The 19161-nt window shown below is 37.9% G+C and overlaps 1 protein-coding gene across 4 annotated transcripts in view; it reads right to left on the bottom strand.

The window, feature by feature from the left end:
- LOC109111825 (tubby protein homolog) overlaps positions 1-19161 on the bottom strand; it is an 86273-nt gene that overhangs the window by 24712 nt on the left and 42400 nt on the right. For 3 of the 4 annotated variants that reach the window (XM_042759976.1, XM_042759975.1, XM_042759978.1), the window contains exon 2: positions 5935-5986. In XM_042759976.1, coding sequence (XP_042615910.1) covers positions 5935-5986 — 52 coding nt within the window. Of the gene's footprint in view, positions 1-5934; positions 5987-12413; positions 14250-19161 lie in introns of those variants that run through there. The other variant, XM_042759977.1, reaches the window with a different exon arrangement.

Raw genomic sequence — 19161 nt, 5'->3', positions numbered from 1 at the left:
ACTCCACCCTGAAGGCTGAGCCGCTCAAATGCAGAACCAGGTTAATGTAGTTCTCCAGAGACTCCTCGGGGACCCAGAATGGCATCAGGGACTTGAAGGGCTCAGCCAGGCCTCCCCAGAAGACGACCATGAAGCCGGTCTTCTCCATTGCCAACCGATGAGCCACTCCAAAGAAGTCTCTGGCGTACTCCTCAATACTCTGGTCCCTCTAGTGCGGTAAGGGAGCACCATAGAATAACAGGGTCTGGGTCCAAATGCAGGAGAAACTTCTTATTAATTTAATAAACAGAAAGGCAGACAAAAGAAACAAAACAGGTTACAAACCAAATGACAGGATAGGGATACAAATATGGCACAAGAGCTTGCATCAAACCTTCAAACAAATAATTACAATTACAATTCAACCAGGCAGAGTGGTGGGAGTGTGGTGTATAAATAGTCAATGACAATGAGAAACAGCTGAGGTGCAATAAGTGACAGGTGTGTGGAGTTTGGGGAATGGAGTCGGGGAGGACGGGAGATGGCAAGTTTGGTGATGAGAGGGAGAAACGCAGGGCCCGGACTCATGACACAGGAATGTGAAAGTGAAAGAAGTGAAAGTGAAAGTTGTGACATTTGCCAACTATGGTAACCCATACTCGGAATTGGTGCTCTGCATTTAACCCATCCAAGTGCACACACACAGCAGTGAGAAGTGAACACACCGTGAACACACACCCGGAGCAGTGGGCAGCTATATCCAGCGCCAGGGGAGCAACTGGGGGTTCAGTGCCTTGCTCAAGGGCACTTCAGCCATGGGTATTGAGGGTGGAAGAGAGCACTGTTCATTCACTCTCTCCCACCTACAACTCCTGCCAGCACCGAGACTCGAACCTGCGACCTTTGGGGTACAAGCCCAAATCTCTAACCATTAGGCCACAGCTGCCTAATAATACATTTCTTTCTATATCAAAAACTTAATCGCAGAAGGATACTGCTGTGCAGAGATGTGAAAAGCATCTGCAGCATTTTTTGAAAACCTAAACAACTTATAAGCTAAAGAAATCTTAATAATAATCATAAACTGAATGCTTGTGTAATTAATTTTGCTATTCTGTATTACTCCTCATGTAAGTCATAATATTCTGCATTACAGTAATTCATTTGAATATCCATTATATACAAATATATTAATAAAAGATGGATTAGTTGCATTTATATGACATAAAAACTTCATCATATTTTAACAGTAAAGATGTAAAGATATGTTATAATGTGACAAAATTTTTCTATTTCAAATAAATGCTGTTCTTTTAAACACTCTACTCAACACTGTGTTTTATGAATCTAATCTGGTTTTTAAAATTGATTATAATAATGGTTTGTTTATTAAGTATTATGCAGCACAACTGTTTTTAACATTGAAAATTTATGTGACAATGAATACTGGTGAAATGCCTGCTGAAAATTTTGCTTTGCCATAACAGCAATAAATTTAAACTATATTAAAATAGAAAAGTTATTTCAGATTGTATTAATTCACAATAGTACTGTTTAACTGTATGGTCAAATAAATGCAGCCTCAGTGAGCATAGGAGACTTCTTTCAAAAACATTAACATATCTAAAAAGGGCTAAGCCAACTTAGGAAGTGATCTTTCTCAACCGCTCAACCAAAGCTCCATGACTTACAGCACTGAAGAGATTTCCATTTTATAATTTAACCTAGACAAATCTGTAACTGACCTCAAGTAGACAAGTCACTCTTAGACATTTACTCTAATGAAGACATTCAATTCTTCACAAACTAAAAACGAATTTTAAGCAGTGGTTCTCCTCTCCATCAATGAATGTGGTTCATCAATGAAAAGAATAAGTAACAAAGTCAGAAAAAGAAGATGAGCACTGAAATAATGTTTAAACCTTGGAAACTTTTGAGCTTCAACAACAATGGAATGGAGCCACATAAAGAACCACTTGGAGCGCACAGACTGTGTCGCTTCTTCATAAAACTTTCAACGTCCTAGAGCTAAAACCAGCCACTGAAACATGCCTTCCCTTCACACACGACTGCATGTTCATCCCAGCATGGGTTTCCCCACACAACATTCTTCACTTTCGCAGCAACCTGACATTATGTACAGCTATAGCCAAGAGTTCTGGGGAGATCCCAGTGCTGGAGTCTATTAAACATTAAAGGAATCCTTGTGCTTATAGTGGGCTTGAGACCAACAGCAGGTCTGTCCAGTCAGGCAGAAAAACATCCTCCCCTGTGCTAGCTGGTGGGTGTGCAAATGGAAAATCCTTAAGAGAAAAAGGAACCTATTACCCACGGATTATGCAAGCAGAAACACACCAGCAGCAAAAATCCATATATTAAGCCTTTTCTTAATTTTCATTAGTTAACAATATTGATGCATCGATTTTAATCACTCTTCATTTTGATTACAAAATGTTTATTTTTGTCTGTGCTGTTTTCTGTTGACATGAACAAAACTTTACTAAACATTATTTGCAGTATGTCTCTCATTCAGTAATCACACTAAGCTCAGTAGTGTGTTCAGGCATCACGCAAACCATCGCAATTTCTACCAAGGGGAACCCCTAGGGTCCACTTGCTTAGGGCCCCCAAATCTCTAAACACACCCCTGACTAACCTTTGTGCTTTGTGTGTGATATTCAACAAATATCACAAAAACAATAAAAGGTTTTAACTTTAGGAAAGCCATTTAATGCTCATTAGTAAACTGAAAAAAAAAAAACACTAGAAAGGAGAGGTTTGATAAATAAAAACACTATATTAAATATTCATTATATTTTAACTTGTTAGTGATGTCTTATTTATTGTATACTAGAAAAAAAATCAATGTAGAAACATTTCACTCAGAAGTTGGCAGTAAATTTCACAAAGAAATTGCAAATAATAATAAACATGAATTAAACATGAAATTTTGAAGTAATAAGACTGAAACAGAATTTTCTTGTAAAACGTACCCCAATAATTGTTTTATTTGCAACTTTAGAAAATACTTCTAAAAATGAGGGAAAATGAGTTTAAATGTACATTGTAGAACGTTGAAACAATTATACCATTAAAAAGTTTACATAAAACTGGATTTATTCCATTTAAATGATTGAACACAACTCTAGTTTAATTTGAGTGTTGATCATTATATCTAAAAATAAATAAATAGCCATGAATTTGGTTAATCTTAACCTTTAACCCTATAGTAATGCACAGTAATAAGAGATCATTTTCATTAAGAAAAACTGACATGCACTGTACCTTATATATATCCAAACAAATCAAAATCAGAATCAAATCAAATCAAGAGGTTGTGAATCGGCAATCAAACAGATTTGTGCAATCTGTGTCAATACACAGTCTTCTTTTCATAATATCGTAGAGATACAGTAGCATTAAAACAAAAGCTAAAATCCTTTGATTAGAATCCTATGATTTGGTTTGGCTCTAAAATGTGTCATCCTTACACAAAGACAATGAATTCATGTGTTTTTAATAATGCTTCATGTTCCTACAAGATTGCATCTCCCTCAGGGGCTTCTATTCAAAGCTTGTTCTATTGGCGGTACCTTGTTGCTTGGGGAAACATGTCTTTGTGCAGTGCACACAGATCTCCATATTGATGTTCTAATAAAAAGTTGTTTATCTGCTAACACATTGCCTAAACACGTTCGCCGTCTGTGCTCTCCACTGTTCTCAGAGCTGATGTTAAACAGCACTGCCAAATAAACCATAACAATTTCCGTATCATTGAAAGAGACTGCTTGGAATATGCGCTCATGCATCACCTTAAAAATCATTGAAATGCAATGGTCAAAGACTCCTGAGGCCATAGAGAGCACAAAGAGGCTGGCTAAGGTGATGCTCAACAATTTCAGGCTTGGCTCCTTCAAGGTTATTATGCAAAGCGGACAGGCAATAAACATGGAATCAGAGTGTGGGAGGTTCATTAAAGAGCAGCCGAGTGCTGTGGGCTTAACCTATTGGCTTGAGTTGAGATTTGGAGCAAAATATGCGTGTCTCCCTATCCAGCTGCAGAAACCTCTGGAGTTTACAACATAACAGCAGACAAACAGATGCAAAGCACCCTCGAGGAGATATCCTCTAAATTTCCCCACTGCAGAGGCAAGGAACATGAAGGTTTGCGCTCCATAGGTTCTCAGCTCATTAAAATCCTATCTCCAATCTACAGCCCACCTCTAGATATTTTGGACAGCTGAAGAGAGGAAGGACTTTGACGGACTAAAAATTCTGAGCTCTCAGTTTTATCTGAAAAAAGACTTCAAGGCTGAGGCGGATGCTCTTTCTGTCTCCTCTAACACCCTAAATCTGTCCCAGCTCTGTAGTTCTGATACTTTGAGAATACATCACTAAATCTTTTTATATCTGTCTGAAATTTGAATGCAAACCAACTACATCTGTATGAATAACACAGATACCCTGATCTCGATACTGCTACTTGCAACTATTTTACTAAATGTCACTAGTATTTCAAGATTAATTTCTAATCATGTTGAATTATGAACGAAATCTCATAATAATCATGTTAAATAAGAAATGTAATTTCTGAAAAAAAAAAAACAGCTACAGTAGCAACTCACTGTAGTACAAACGACTTTGAAGGACATCCGTAATAATATTTTATATATATATATATATATATAAAAAAAAAAAAAAATAAAAAAATATACACACACAGTGGTGTGAAAAAGTGCTGGCCCCCTTCCTGATTTCTTATTTTTTTGCATGTTTGTCACACTTCAATGTTTCAGATCATCAAACAAATTAAATCTTTCAAAAACATAAAAAAATCTTACAGACCCCAAACTTTTGAATTATATCATATGTGGTGAGCATAAAACTCAGTTAAGCAAGAAAACAATAACTATGGTTGAAAAAACAATAAACCAATGTGAGACACAAATAAAGAGGTTAACACAATGGAAGACACTACAACTAAATATGTTAGCTAACTAGTCAATACAAAGCAGCTTAATAATAATTAGATCGTTAGTTAAGATCATTAATAAAAAAAACTCCTGTTGCAGTGTTCGTCTTGTTGCTAGGTTGACTGCTTTAAAATGTATGTTGTAATGGACTATTTTTCTTAGTTTAAGATTCAAACTAATCTACAAAAAAGATATTTAAATATTTTCAACTTGAAAATTTTATGTCCACCTATTTATTTATTTGCTATAGCTGTAAAGAGCAGGATAAATGTACAGCCAGCAAGTCACTGCAAAATAAATAAATAAATAATAATAATAATAAAATAAAAATAAATAATAATTATAATAAATAAATTTAAAATCCTTCCTAAATTCCTACATTCCTGCAGTGTTTTACACTGGTCCTGGTCAGGGTTTAATTCAAAGTGTCTGTACCTTATGCCTGAAGCCACATTTTGTCTAAAAAACCATTCTAAAGAAATTTGAGCCAAATTATATGCTTGTGGCAAAGAATAACTAACTCACAGAGTAACAAACATGGACTGTCTAAAAACTTTGTGAAGGTTTCCAAGGAACCCATCTGCCGTTCATAGAGTCTAGTGTGTTAAATAACAAAGGATTATCAGCATTTCAAATGCAAACTACAAGGCTAATGAAGACCACAGAGGAACGAGTCTGGCTAACTGAAAGAATCAATCTTGGCATAAGTTTTCAAAGCTATCTGGGCCGTCTATTGAAGTAACAGCACATAACTCAAGGCAAAGGGACTGCTGGCATATGGAATCTTATCAAAGCCATTTTCTTTAAACTGTCTTGAGAATACGTTTCCGTGACGTGACTCCTCAATGAACGGTTTCGCTCTCATTGCTCTGTTTCTGCCGGTTTTTCTTTTGTTCGTTTTTTTTATTTATTTATTTATCTAATTTCCTTTGAGCAGAACTGTCTGAACACAGTGCTGAAAAGAAACCAAAGGAAGACTCACCTGTCTGTCCAGCTTCTGTTGTCGTAGGTTCGTGCCCTCATCATCCAAGGTGCTGCAGGAGGACAAAAACAAGATTAATTTGGAAACCTCACAAAAAAGATGTGCCACAGTGAGAGTATAGCGCCAACAGAGATGAAACTTACTAGAGGTCCTTTTGTGTATACAAAGATAGTCCAGTGTCAAGAGAAGCATACGGTAAAAGAAAAATATAACCTATCAATGATTTAACCAAAGGTGCTCTTTACAGATACAATTCCTTACTGTTCATGTCTTGCACTAAAAACTCTACTGCACAGGATATGACATAAGTCTTCAGTATTTAGCATATCTTAGCTCATACATTATTGAAAAAGCAACTCCGCTATTATCATATAAACGAATCACACCAGTGGCTCTTTATTTACTAGTCATTAAACGTAAAATATAGGCAGAACACTATATAAATAGTACGTATGAACATCTTTTTTTTTTTACCGACACAGACAGTGCTGCTGTGTTGATCATGCCTATGACTCATTGTGCTCTTGTAGGTCCTGTGAGGAGGGAGGTCTTTGGTAAGGCTTTTGTGCTCTGCCTGTCCCTCCTCTCATTCTCTTTAATCAGCTGTGACACATTCACTCCAGACCTCCTTATGCATTTCTGCTGCCTGTTAATCGCTGAACCAAAAGCTGTGTTAATTAAATGGCAATGGAGGGCTTCCTCTGTGGCTGTGGTGGGTCATGTGGAGAGAAGCAGTGTGACAGATCAAGGGTGGTGTGGAAAAGGATTTGTGCTGTATAATCTACAGCACAACCAGGGTGCTGGTTTTAACATCTGATAGGAACATATTTCACAGTCAATCAGGGTATAGAGATGCACAGTTACAAATACTGTAAAGAAATCAAGAATTCTGTTATCTTTGCTATCCGTGTTGATTTGGCTCCCCCCCTCTGGATGTCATTAGACAAAGAAATCATTCAAAATATTTACAGTGGTTCAGAGCACCACAGACATTTATTTATTTCCTTGATGACATTATAAAACACAAACAAACATGCTAATCAGACACTCACATTTTTATATGTATTTAGACAGATAAAATGGCAGATAGAACAACAAATTGATAGAATGATAAAAAGAACAGAAAGAACGACAGACAGATATGCTCATTCATTCAGTCTCTCTCTCTATCTATCTATCTATCTATCTAAGACTTGTTTCTTGTTTGCTGCTCTCTCCGGATCAGTGGTAAAGCGAATGCAAATTTGAATGTTGCATGTGATGATCCAACTTTCGAAGATTTACTTACATTAGCTGATAAATAAGTCTTTGCCAGTTTCACATCGCAAGTGACAGCAGAGTGTGAGCAGCGTGTGTTGCTGCCCATATTAATGAATGGGTGCTCACATCGGAAGTGTGACCGCAAGCCCTCGTTGATTAACATGAGCAGCAACAAAATATGCTCACACTCTGTTGCTTGCCATGTGAAACAGGCGTAATAGACATAGCTGAATCATTATCAATAAGGAATAAGATTGCATGATCAGTATCATGATCTTTTAACGATTAATCTTGCAGCACTAAAAGACAGATGAACAAAGAGAAAGACAGACATACAATTACAAATTTTCTCTAACCAAACCAGTACTAACAAGCCTGGCTGGATCAACACAGAAGTTCATGTTGCTCTAAGCTTGTATTTTCAGGAGGATTATACTAGTGTCTTTCTTTCTTTCGCTGGGATGGATATTCCAGTGCAGAGTCTCAACTTTTCTATTTAAACCTGAGAAATCTCACTCTCTGTGGACTGCCAACACTGACACCTTTTTTATCACACATGCACATGGGCACGAAAATACATGCCCACGAACACACACTCATTCAGAAATACTGACAACTATTCTGGTAACTCGCACACTTACTCAAACCTCAGGATACAGAAATAGACATGCTTATTTGCACACATTCATGAACTCCCTTTTAAAGCTAAAATACATAAATGCGCACATCCACAAAGCATGGTGCCTAATGTTAGCAGTCAAGAGTGTCAGTTCCCATCAGATTGGCAGATAATGACATAAACAGAGCAGTTATAATGAGGGTCAACAAGGGATGAGAGATAAATTGATACGTTCTGACAGCTGCCTGCAATGTGCAGTAGAATTTCTCTCCCTCACCATCAAGCTTCACTGATGACAGTGACAATTCACTTTGTGTGTCATTGTGTGTGTGTGCATGTGGGTGTTTGTATGTGTGTGTAATGGAATCAGAAAATAACATTTGCTGATTTGCATGCTGTACTTTTAACTGCAAATTCTCATAAAAACAAATAAAATGCACTACAGAAAGAAACAGTAAATATTTTATTTAAAATCAAAACAAAACAAGCTATGACCCACAAGAATTTTCAAGCATTGAAAGCATTATACAAAATAATACTCAGTATTCCAGCAAAACATCTAAAAAAAAAATCCTAAATTAGGATTTACTCAAGAAGTAAAATTGCATAAGACATCAGACAAGGCCTGTTTTTAGAGAACAGATCATAAATTAAGATCATTTTTCTTCTGCTTCTTTTATATTGCATGGAGAAAAAAATGTTTTGAGAGTAAGTGATAATAACAGATTACTTTTTCCATTTAAGCAGTAGTGATGATTGTGTATTTCTTTACACTACTCTGCTGCACAGTTCAAGAATGAAGGTCAGTCACACTTTCAAGATAGCTTTAAAGAATTTCTATAGAGTTATGGAAGTCTTTTTTTTTCTTAGAGCCACATGTTTCTTTCTCAGTGCTTTCCGCTTGCAATGAGACTCTTATTATGATTCTGTCTTTTCACAACTATCTGCTGCTATTCACTGAGTGCGTCACAGGACAACAGAAAAGCATAAACTTTACATGGATCAAGGCTCTGGAAAATTGCCAAACTGTTTTTTGAAAAATTTTCAGTGTATCTAAGGACACTTTTGACTGTGGAAAAAAGCAAACTTGAAACTATTCATCTATCTATTATGAAAAAAATAAAAAAAATAAAAAGGTAATTGCAAAAACACTGAATTCAAACTTTTTTCATTAACATAGGAATTGACATATTTACTTACTAATTTACCTTTTTTTTTGGTCACATTTTATTTTAAGGTGCAATTCTCACTATTAACTTATATAACTATAACTATAACTAATAATAATAAATTATTATTAACTACGATTTTTGCCTCAAACTCCTAATTTGCTGCTTATTAATAGTAGTAAGGTAGTTGTTAAGTTTAGATATTGGATGGGAACAGGGATATAGAATATGGTCATGCAGAATATGTGCATGCTAACAAGCAACTAGTTAATAGTGAGAATTGGTCTGTATACTTAAATGTGTTACCTTTTTTTATTTATAGGACATTTGACTGATCAGGCCAACATTCTGACAGACTGTGGCAGTATATAAAAAACAGCATGCAACTATGTACGTGCACACTAGCATGACAATGTTCAAATGGAAAGCAGGCAGCGTACTTATCTTTCCATGTTTGTGAATAACAAGGCCCTTAACCCCCAGCGAGCTCTGTGTGTGTATGTGGGTTGCTTTATCCACATAGGTCTGTAAACTACCAGAGCTCACTGGCTCTCTAATAAACTAGTCAAGGCTGTGAAATTAGTGTTTGTGATGCAGACGGTCTGTCTGAGGGAACCTCAGCTATGTCAGCGTGATCTCTCAGCTCAATACAAAGCAAGCCCCATCTGAAGAGGAGGACATGCTCATCACACCAGGAAAAAAAGCCATGAAGGGCCCAACGGCCCTGCTGACTAAGGGAGACATAAGAGAAGGACACATTCGCTGCCTGTGCTCACTGCCGTTTGTTTCCCTAGTCCTTTAGACTAAGTACTGCAGGGGGTACTGTCAAACATAAGAATATTGACTACCATCACAAAGGCAGAGATCCAGATCTTGCTGCATTACCAGTCTGCCTGAAAGCAAGACACTTAATAGCAAATCATCCTACTGCTGCTTCTCTAATTATTGACCTACTTTCTTTTTTGGATGGGAATCATTTCTGAAATTCACATATGAGTAATTCAACTGTTCAACCACAGCTGTAAGGTACAATATGTAAGACGTACAGTGTTTTATCTATGAGATCAGCCTTTTGCAAAGCAAATCTCTGCCCAACTCCTATCTAATTACAAAAGATTGATCAACAGTATTATAGGAAAACATCAAAATGCTTTTATAAACCTTAAGAAACATAATGACAAAGAACATTCCAGAGAGAAAAAAGCTATTGCTCACAGGTTGCTCTTTCTTTGCCAAGGAAACTTGCTGGAGTTATTGGATGATTAATTACAGATTTATGTTAGCAAAGAACTATAGATAGATAGAACGGTTTGAGATGTTGACATCTCTCAAGGAGGGTTTACTATTGTCCTACTATGCATATTCTCACAAAAACGCAGATGATGAGATTATTTACACACCCTCATGACATTCCAAAGCTGTGTGAATTTCTATTTTCCATGGGACACTGAAGATTATATTTGGACCCCAGTGATAACATTGGACTGCATGGCTTTCATTGAAAATATTATTTTCTGTTCTGCCAAAAAAAAAAGTCTTACAGGTTTTGAGCAAGAGCAAATGATAGTAAAGTATGAAAGAATTTTCTAAAGGTTCAAATGACTCATTTTAATCCCACTACTGACTACAACAAACAAGTGAGAGATATAATTTATGATTTTCTTTTCTACAGGTTTATTTAAAACAAATGACTCATGTATGCTTCTCTTTCCATTACAGTTCCCTTGAGCTTCTCTAGTGCCAAAGCTCGTTAGATTTCTCAGATCCATTCAGGTCACAATCACAGACTTCACACACAAAAAACTGGGGTGTGGTGGAGGGCAGATCTTCATGATCAAAACACACTCCCATAGAGACCATCTTAGACCCTCCAAGGTAGGTCGAGCGGTACCTTTAGCTCTTTGCAACAAGCGGCAAGTGCTCCCTGATGTAATTTTCCAAAGAATGGAGGAAAGTGGGCTTGTAACTTATAGCAACCAAGAGCCAATGAGAGAGCAGAGGCAGTGCAGCCATGGCAATGAGGCTCCTATAAGAAGCAGCAGCAGACATGCCTCCAACAGCAAACATAAATCAAAAGCATGGTTATATTACTATTTACACTGATAATACCACACCTAAATTGCAAGTTATTAAAAATATAAAGCAAAATACATGCAGAGCATTCTGAAAAAATAAATGAGATATGAGCCTGGGTTATATATCAGGGAAAAACTCTTTTACTTGTCAAATTTGACTTCATGCATTTTCACCAAGAAGTGGCACAAAGCAAATCTCCAGGAAACACAAATTTACATTCTGACATTCAAACTGTAGTTGTATCTGTAACATGTGAGGCTCAAGATTGACGTTTGCCCTGCCTTGACTTTTAGTGGACCCACAACAAAAAAATAAAAATGACCAATATATACACACACAGAGACCATTCAAAAGTTTGGGGTCAGAATTTGTTTTTGTTTTTTAAAGAAATTAATACTTTTATTTAGCAAGGATACATTTATTTGACAAAAAGTGACAAACACATTTAAAGTGTTACAAAATAAATGCTGTTCTTTTGAACTATCTACTCAAAAAAAAAAAAAAAAACATCACGTTTTCCGCAAAAATATTAACCAGAACAGCTTTAAGGATTTCTGAAGGATCATGTAACAATGATGACTGCTGCTGAAAGTTCAGCTTTGCCATCACAGGAATAAACTATTATATTTTATAATATATGAACACATATATTTAAAAAAAATAATAATAAAACTTACAACAATATTTGTAATAATATTTTTTTTTATTTCACAGTATAACTGTTTTACTGTATCTTTGATCAAATAAATGCAGCTGCCTTTATTATTAAATAAATCTGAATAAATATAGTGCAAAACATTACTGAAACATTACCCATTCTAACTCATGTTTACATATGCATGGTTGAATTGCTTTTTTATTATGTATGTTGTTTTTTGTTTCATTTTTTAGTTAGGAAAGTTAGGAACTCACAAATTATAAATATACTTTTAAAAAATCTATGGTAGCCAGTTAGAGCTCTAAAAGTTCTCAAAGCATAAAAACACAAACAACATAAATACAGTCATTGAAGAACAAGGTATAGTGACAATGCAGCAATGACAGTAACGTCAACTGGCTCAGGAAGGGCAATATTTAATGCTGTGCCCTGTAATAGATTTAATTGTCAGGCCAGCTGATATAAACAAAACCTCAGCAGCAACTACACAACCAGAAACTCACAAACTAGCTCTGAGTGCTCAACTAGCAGCATGAGAAACATAAGAGTACAACAGATAAAAGACAAGGACGAGAGGATCACCTTTGCAGCCCTGTCAGCAAACCACTTCATTCATCATCCTATTTCCCCCATCAAAGACACCTATCCACTCCAACCAAACACACATGCTCACTCTCTCACCAACAAACAGATGTACCTGTAAGGGATCCAGTCAGATGAGTGTTTGGAGCTCATATCTGTACGCGTTGAACAGGTTCAGAGCGCAGGGGAAAGGGTAGCAGCAGCAGAGTAGGACAGCAGCAGCGATGCCAACAACAGAGCCCATGCAGCCCAACCATTCCCTGCACTTCTGTCTCCGCTATCTACAGATCTACAGTCTCTTCCATTCACACAGCTCCTGCCTGCAATCCGCAGTGGATCCTTTTCATTGTGAGCCGGACTCAGCTGCCTCTGTGTGACTCCAGTTCCCTCGACATGTGCTGTTTTTTTTTTCTGTTTGTTCACAATCCCTCGTTTTATTCTTCCGTTCACCTTCACTGTGTGTCTCTCGTCATCATCTTATACACTGCTCTGTGTACTGTGGCTCTCGCTCACTGTGCCTTGTACCGACTGCCTCCTTCCCTCCCTTCTCTCTCTCACACTCTCGCTTGCTCTCTCTTTCAGACACTGTCATTATAACGTTACACACAGCCCTAAGAAGGGGAGAACATATAATAGTGAATCCCTTTGTCTAGCTGCTTTGATGTTCTTCGCGATGCTCCGCTGGTCCATCAACACACACACACACACACACACAGATATACACAAGGCTCTGAAAAGCAGGAGCCACAAATGCGTTTTCTGAGCCATGATTTATTCATCCCTTCATTCACTCATTAACATGGGACAGAGCAGCACAGTTGTAATTGTCTTTGATTTAACATGCTAAATCCAAACTCAGCATATTATTTTCTCTTTGTTTATAGGCTTTCCGCTTTTTTTTTTTTTTTGGTCCCCCTGGTACTTCACTGAGCTAAATGTGAAGTCTGACTTCATATACATATTTTAATATCAGCATTATCACACCGCTTTCATTTGCTGCCACCGAGAACAAAAGTAAATGAACTCATCACCATTGTGGATGTTGCCTTTTAATGTTAAAATCATATTCAGAATTTAAGAACAATGCATGACTTCTCCGGCAATTTGTAATCATTTATGCTTATTTTAATCAAACATGACGCAGTGGCTTCTTTAATCTAAATGAAAAACAATGTTCCTCAGCTTCCTGTATGGTTTTAAATTATATGTCCTTCCATATTTGTCTTAGGCACACTCCTGTAAGCCATCGTGTTTCTCTGTAATATCCTCATGCAGCCTGAAGTGTATTCTGTTTTACTGTATATCAGCTTCCTCATCTCTCTTCTGGACTCCCTCATCTTTCTTAGTGTCAAACTTAGTCATGTTGATTTAGTGCATGGGTCAGGCCCACACTCTTCCTTAACCAGTAAAATGCTCTTGGCGATTTGTGTATGTGTGCTGTTTTTGCCAGTTAAACTAATCAGAATACAAGTAAAATCAGCAAGAAACAAAACTACAGCACATTACATTAGGAAAGAACCATGCATTAAACAAATCTCATGTAGAAGCACCTTTGACTAACTGGCAAAAGATCTGGTCCACATCACAGCCTATTCTGGACTAGAACAGCCTGTTCAGACTGTTCAGCCATGTCTGTTTCAGTCTGATGAATGACATGTAAACCGATCAATCAAAAAGTGTGGCAGTCTCTGTGAATGGCTCTACTGAAAACAGCTGAGTAGAGATGTCGGCATGAAATGAAGCTGCACCAATATCCTGTAAATGCATGTTATTGATATTATTGTGAATGATATTTCCATGTATATACGCATAATTTTTGTCTGTGAAAATTACAGACTTCCCTTTGGTGACATATGCTGGACTTTTCCAATCATTTAGTCCACTTAAAACCAACCCAGACTATATCTTTACATACTTTATTAAACAGAACATAAAAGTTCTGCTTATAAATATCTTGCTGTTAAATGGCTCAAAAGTGTTTTATAGAAAGCTGAATATATTTCAAGAGATACAATGACACTAAACCAGGCAAATTGCCAATTTCAGTGAGTACACACACATATATACATACATACATACATAAAAGCAAATAAACAAATAAATAAATAAATTGTCACAATAGCCAGTCACCAGTACAGTCACTATCCTCTATCACAGTCACAAGCCTATTCACTATCCTCAGTCACCAGCGCAGTCCACTGGGAACTACATTTCCCAGCATCCCTTCTGGTCAACACATGCACTCAGTCCATAGATGATCTCATTAAGCCCAGTATAAGATCAGTTACTCTCCACTTCTTTCTTGTCTGGTCGCATCTCTCCACGTATGAGGACTTACCTGGCTACTTCCTTGGATAGTTACCTGTCTTCAGTTAGTCTTAACTAAGCCTTCACCACACACCCGCCAGCACCTGCAACAAACAAAGAACTGTTTATGCTCAAGCTAAGTGCTATCTATCTTCATTGAATTATATACTCACCTGTTTACCACGCTGCTTTTCTTAAAAAAAACCTGTGAATAAAGACTTTTATTGATGTTACCTCTGAGTCTTCTCCTTCTGTACTTGTGACAGAAGACCAGACCAGCAACCATGATTTCAGCGGCAGTCACCACCAGAGAATATTCTGTGTTCCACTTACCAAAATGACCCCAGTATGGAAGGAAATGTGTCGGAATTCCTGCAGTACTGTCATTGTGAGATGACAGAATCCTGATGGATTTGTTTTGGTGTGAACTAGATAAGACTCTCTCTACATGGATACCAGTGGGAGGTTCTGGCATCACACTTGAATAGTATTTAGATATTTTGCTGTGGCTACGCAGCTCCCCATATACGGTCAGTGTGGTGGAGCAGGACAGCTCCAAGAAAGCAACCCATGTGAATCATTTCTAAATTGAGAGATCTTCCTATCATGTCTGTTTGAAGGGTCAGGAAACTAGTGATGTCCGGTTGTTGAATGAATCGTTCTTTTGAGCCAGTTCTCAGGAAGTAACCGGTCGAACTGGTTCACAAATCGAACTGAATCGAACTTTAGTTCCGGGTTGATGACACAGGATGCAAAGCCGAAGTCGTACGTCCAACTCAAAAAGAACCGATTGAGCCGGTTCAACCAACTGTCGAAGTTTGCCGAGGATTACCGAGGACTCAACAAGAACCGAATGAGCCGTGGCAAAGTTTGCTGAGGATTACCAAAGATTCGGATGAGTAAGTTGATGATACTGTTTAAGCCTGAGGCGCGTGATGGAAATATGCTTATGACTGTTATTAATTTACATTTTATTAAAACCTGCAAAAACCTTTCTGTTGAGTTATGCAAGTAAAAATTTTACAATAGTTTATTGTGCATGCATATTTTATATTGCTTAAGCGAAATCAAGGAGTTTATAAGGAGTGCATCAATGTCTCTAATGTGTGCTGTAGTGTGAAACTTTCAGGAATCTTATCCAAGTTGTAGGCTAGTCAATATTGGTCAGTCAGTCGTATCTGACACAAAGGATCCGTGAATGAAACTGTGACCACAAACACCATTAACTTAAGTGAATTACATGGTAATAATTCACAATATGCTTTCACACAAATAACTTTATTTGTTGAATGTTTCAATTGAATTTTTCATTGACACAACATTGCACTGAGTTGTTAGAAAAGAAATGCATAGAGACGCTATTGCTTGATGACGTCAGGAGCCAATGATTCTGCATTTTGGACCGGTTCAATGAGCCGCTCTGTCCAAAAAGAACTGGTACACGGAAATGAATCAGACTTTGTATAACTACAGGAAACCCATATCAGTCATTCTAAGTCTGTCCACTTCTAATAAGAATTCCCTAACCAATTCCATGGCTTTTTTAATTCCTGTTCCAGGCCACATGTTTCGGAGCACGTACAACCCCCGAAGTACAGGCCAAGATGCCAGCTAAACTCAGCCAATATGAGGCGGCTGAGAAAGAAGAGATGGTCCTCAGCGATTCCAACCCCTGACCTCGAGTCCACTCCAGTGTCAGCTCCAGCCAAGGAGCACAGTACAGAGATGGCTCCATTCTCAGAATTCAGTCAAGTCCACTCCAGCCCTCGAATTCCCTAAAGAGTCTGCTCCAGAATGCTCTCCAGTGTCGGCTCCAATGGAATCTCCTTTTTTGCCTGTCTTCTGGGTCCTGGTCAGAGTGGGCAACGGAATCTCCTGTTCTTCTATCTCCCGTCTGTCAAGACAACCCTCCAGATGCCCATCTCTCACCCGGCCCTCCAGACGGTCCCAAGTCAGGCGGTCATCCAGACGGTCTCAAGACCGATATCCTGACCAGCAGAGGTGGACAGTAATGAAAGTACATTTACTTGAGTACTGTACTTAAGTACACTTTTTGAGTATCTGTACTTGAGTATTTTTTTTTTCTGGAAACCTGCTACTTCAACTTCACTACATTTGAAAGACAAATATCATACTTATTACTCCGCTACATTTATATCAAGGTCCCCAAGTAGAAAGTTGTTATATGTAGCAGGTTTTCCAGTGTGTGCATTTTCATATACACTGAACCCTTTTCCTTTCTTTCTGTGAAAATCTGGCCTGCGATGTGCCAGGACCTTCCAGTGTTGACAAGTCTTACAGTATTTCTAAGCCTGCAGTTTTCGTGTAGCTTTGAATGGATGTTTGGCTGAATTTTTTTTTTTTTTAACTCAAATCTGGCAACCTCTGGACCTTCACCGCTAAACTAAATGGCTACTACATGACAAAGAAAATGTATAGTTTTTATTCTGTGTGAACTCACATGTATGTGTTAACTCATTAAAGCTCTTTGGAAAATTAATCATGTTTTTACTATAGTAACTAGTTTTACTATGGTATTTGCAGTAAAATCAGTTTTCACAAATGTACTATTCTCTCACTATAGTAACCATAATTATGCTATTTGAAGTAAAACTACAGTAACCACAAATTTAACAGTTTCAAATGGTAGGCTAATTTATCCATCAAAAATGGCTGCTATTACCATATATATATATATATATATAAAAAAAAAAAACCTTACTACTCAGACCTACTGGTAAATTTCTGCCAAAAAACTGGTCAAGGAAGTATATAAATCTTAACATTATTTTGTCAAAACACTGCACATAAATACTCAGAGTCAGAATGGATAAAATTCAAACAATACCCAAACCTAGCCACATGTTGTGAAGTTCATTGATTTATGAGCATTTTATGAACACTGATTAGTTGATGGCAAAATTCAAAAAGACAGTTCTTTGGCGCAACGTGCATACCCATGGCCATACTGAGAGAGTATGTTCCAGTTTTCTGAAAAGACTAAAGATTTGTTTTCTTTTAAATGTTTGCTTTGACTAAAATATACCATATCATATCCTTCAATATACTTAAGTACTTTTAAAAGTGCTTTTGTACTTTTACTTAAGTAAAATCCTGTCTTTACAACTTTCACGTGTAGTGGAGTAGTATTTGATCAGTGGTATCTGTTCTTTCACTCAAGTAATGAAGTTGTGTACTTTGTCCGCCTCTGCTGACCAGGCATGGCCTGAGGCCATTGCTAACCTCTCTGTACTTTACATTCCATTCCCTCCAGATCTGCCCTGGTGGTCTTCTCCTCCGCTGTGGAGGTCTTCGGCACCATCTCTGTTGCTGTGGTGGTTTTCTGCTCCACCCTGGGGTTCTTTAGGCCCATCTACACTACGCTGGTGGTGATCTGCTCCACCTTGGAGATCTTCATTTCCATCGTCATTGCTCTGTTGGTCATCTGCGCTAACAGGGGTATCCTTAGTCCCGTCTACACTGCTCTGGTGGGCATCTGCTCCACTGTGGAGATCTTCGTTTCCTTCTGCTCTGCCATGGTGGTCTTCGGCTCGGTGTCGGAGGGGCTCTCCTCCGCCTTGTTGGCTTCCTGCTTGCCTGGGTCCACCCTGGCTCAAATTAACCTGGTTTCTTCCCCTCTCTACTCCCCAGTGGGGCCTGTTTTTGTGCGAGGTCACACCTTCTGGGAAGGGGGAGTACTGTCACAATCCCCAGTCACCAGTCCATTCGCTTTCCTCTGTCACCAGCTCAGTCCACTGGGAACTACATTTCCCAGCACCCCTTCTGGTTAACACCTGCACTCAGTCAGCCATCACCACACCTGCCATAGATGATCTCATCAAGCCATGTATAAGAGTAGTTAATCTCCACTTCTTCCTTGTCTGGTCTTGTCTCTCCATGTATGAGGACCTACCTAGCTACTCCCTTGGATACTTAACTGTCTTCAGTCAGTCTTCAGTTCCAGTCTTTACTAAGCCTTCACCAAACACCTACCAGCACCTGCAACAAAGAAAGAATGGTTTATGCTCAAACTAAGTACTACCTTCATTGAATTATATACTCCCCTGTTTAACACACTGCTTCTCTGAAATACCTGTGAATAAAGACTTTGTTGACATTACCTCTGAGTCTTCTCCTTCTGTACTTGTGACGTAAATGTTTCATCCAGGTTGAGCATTAATGATAATAAAATAAAGTCTAAATTATGGTGTCAGTTTAGAGCTGGATATTGCAAACTACCTAAGTATGTCTTATAGATTGAAATGTTACAGTTCAACATGTTCGAGAGATATAATTTGAATCTGTAGTATCAGTTTCAATCTCTCGTGCAGTTTACTTTTCTTAGGAGCTCTGACCACACACAAAAAACTATTTCCCAAAGGCAGCTTTGTATTCCCTGTTATCAGATTGGAAGACCATGAACACTTATACAAATGTATCTAATTTCAATCATTTAACTCAAAAAAGGAACTCATATCAGAGCAATTATTTTAACTTGGGCCACATGAAAGCATATTATAAAATATCTCTGAAAGGAGGAAAGCCGCTGCTAGTTT

The sequence above is a fragment of the Cyprinus carpio genome, chromosome A7, assembly GCF_018340385.1.
Source record: "Cyprinus carpio isolate SPL01 chromosome A7, ASM1834038v1, whole genome shotgun sequence".
Taxonomy (NCBI): Eukaryota; Metazoa; Chordata; class Actinopteri; order Cypriniformes; family Cyprinidae; genus Cyprinus; species Cyprinus carpio.
This window is presented reverse-complemented; position numbering and strand designations above follow the sequence as displayed.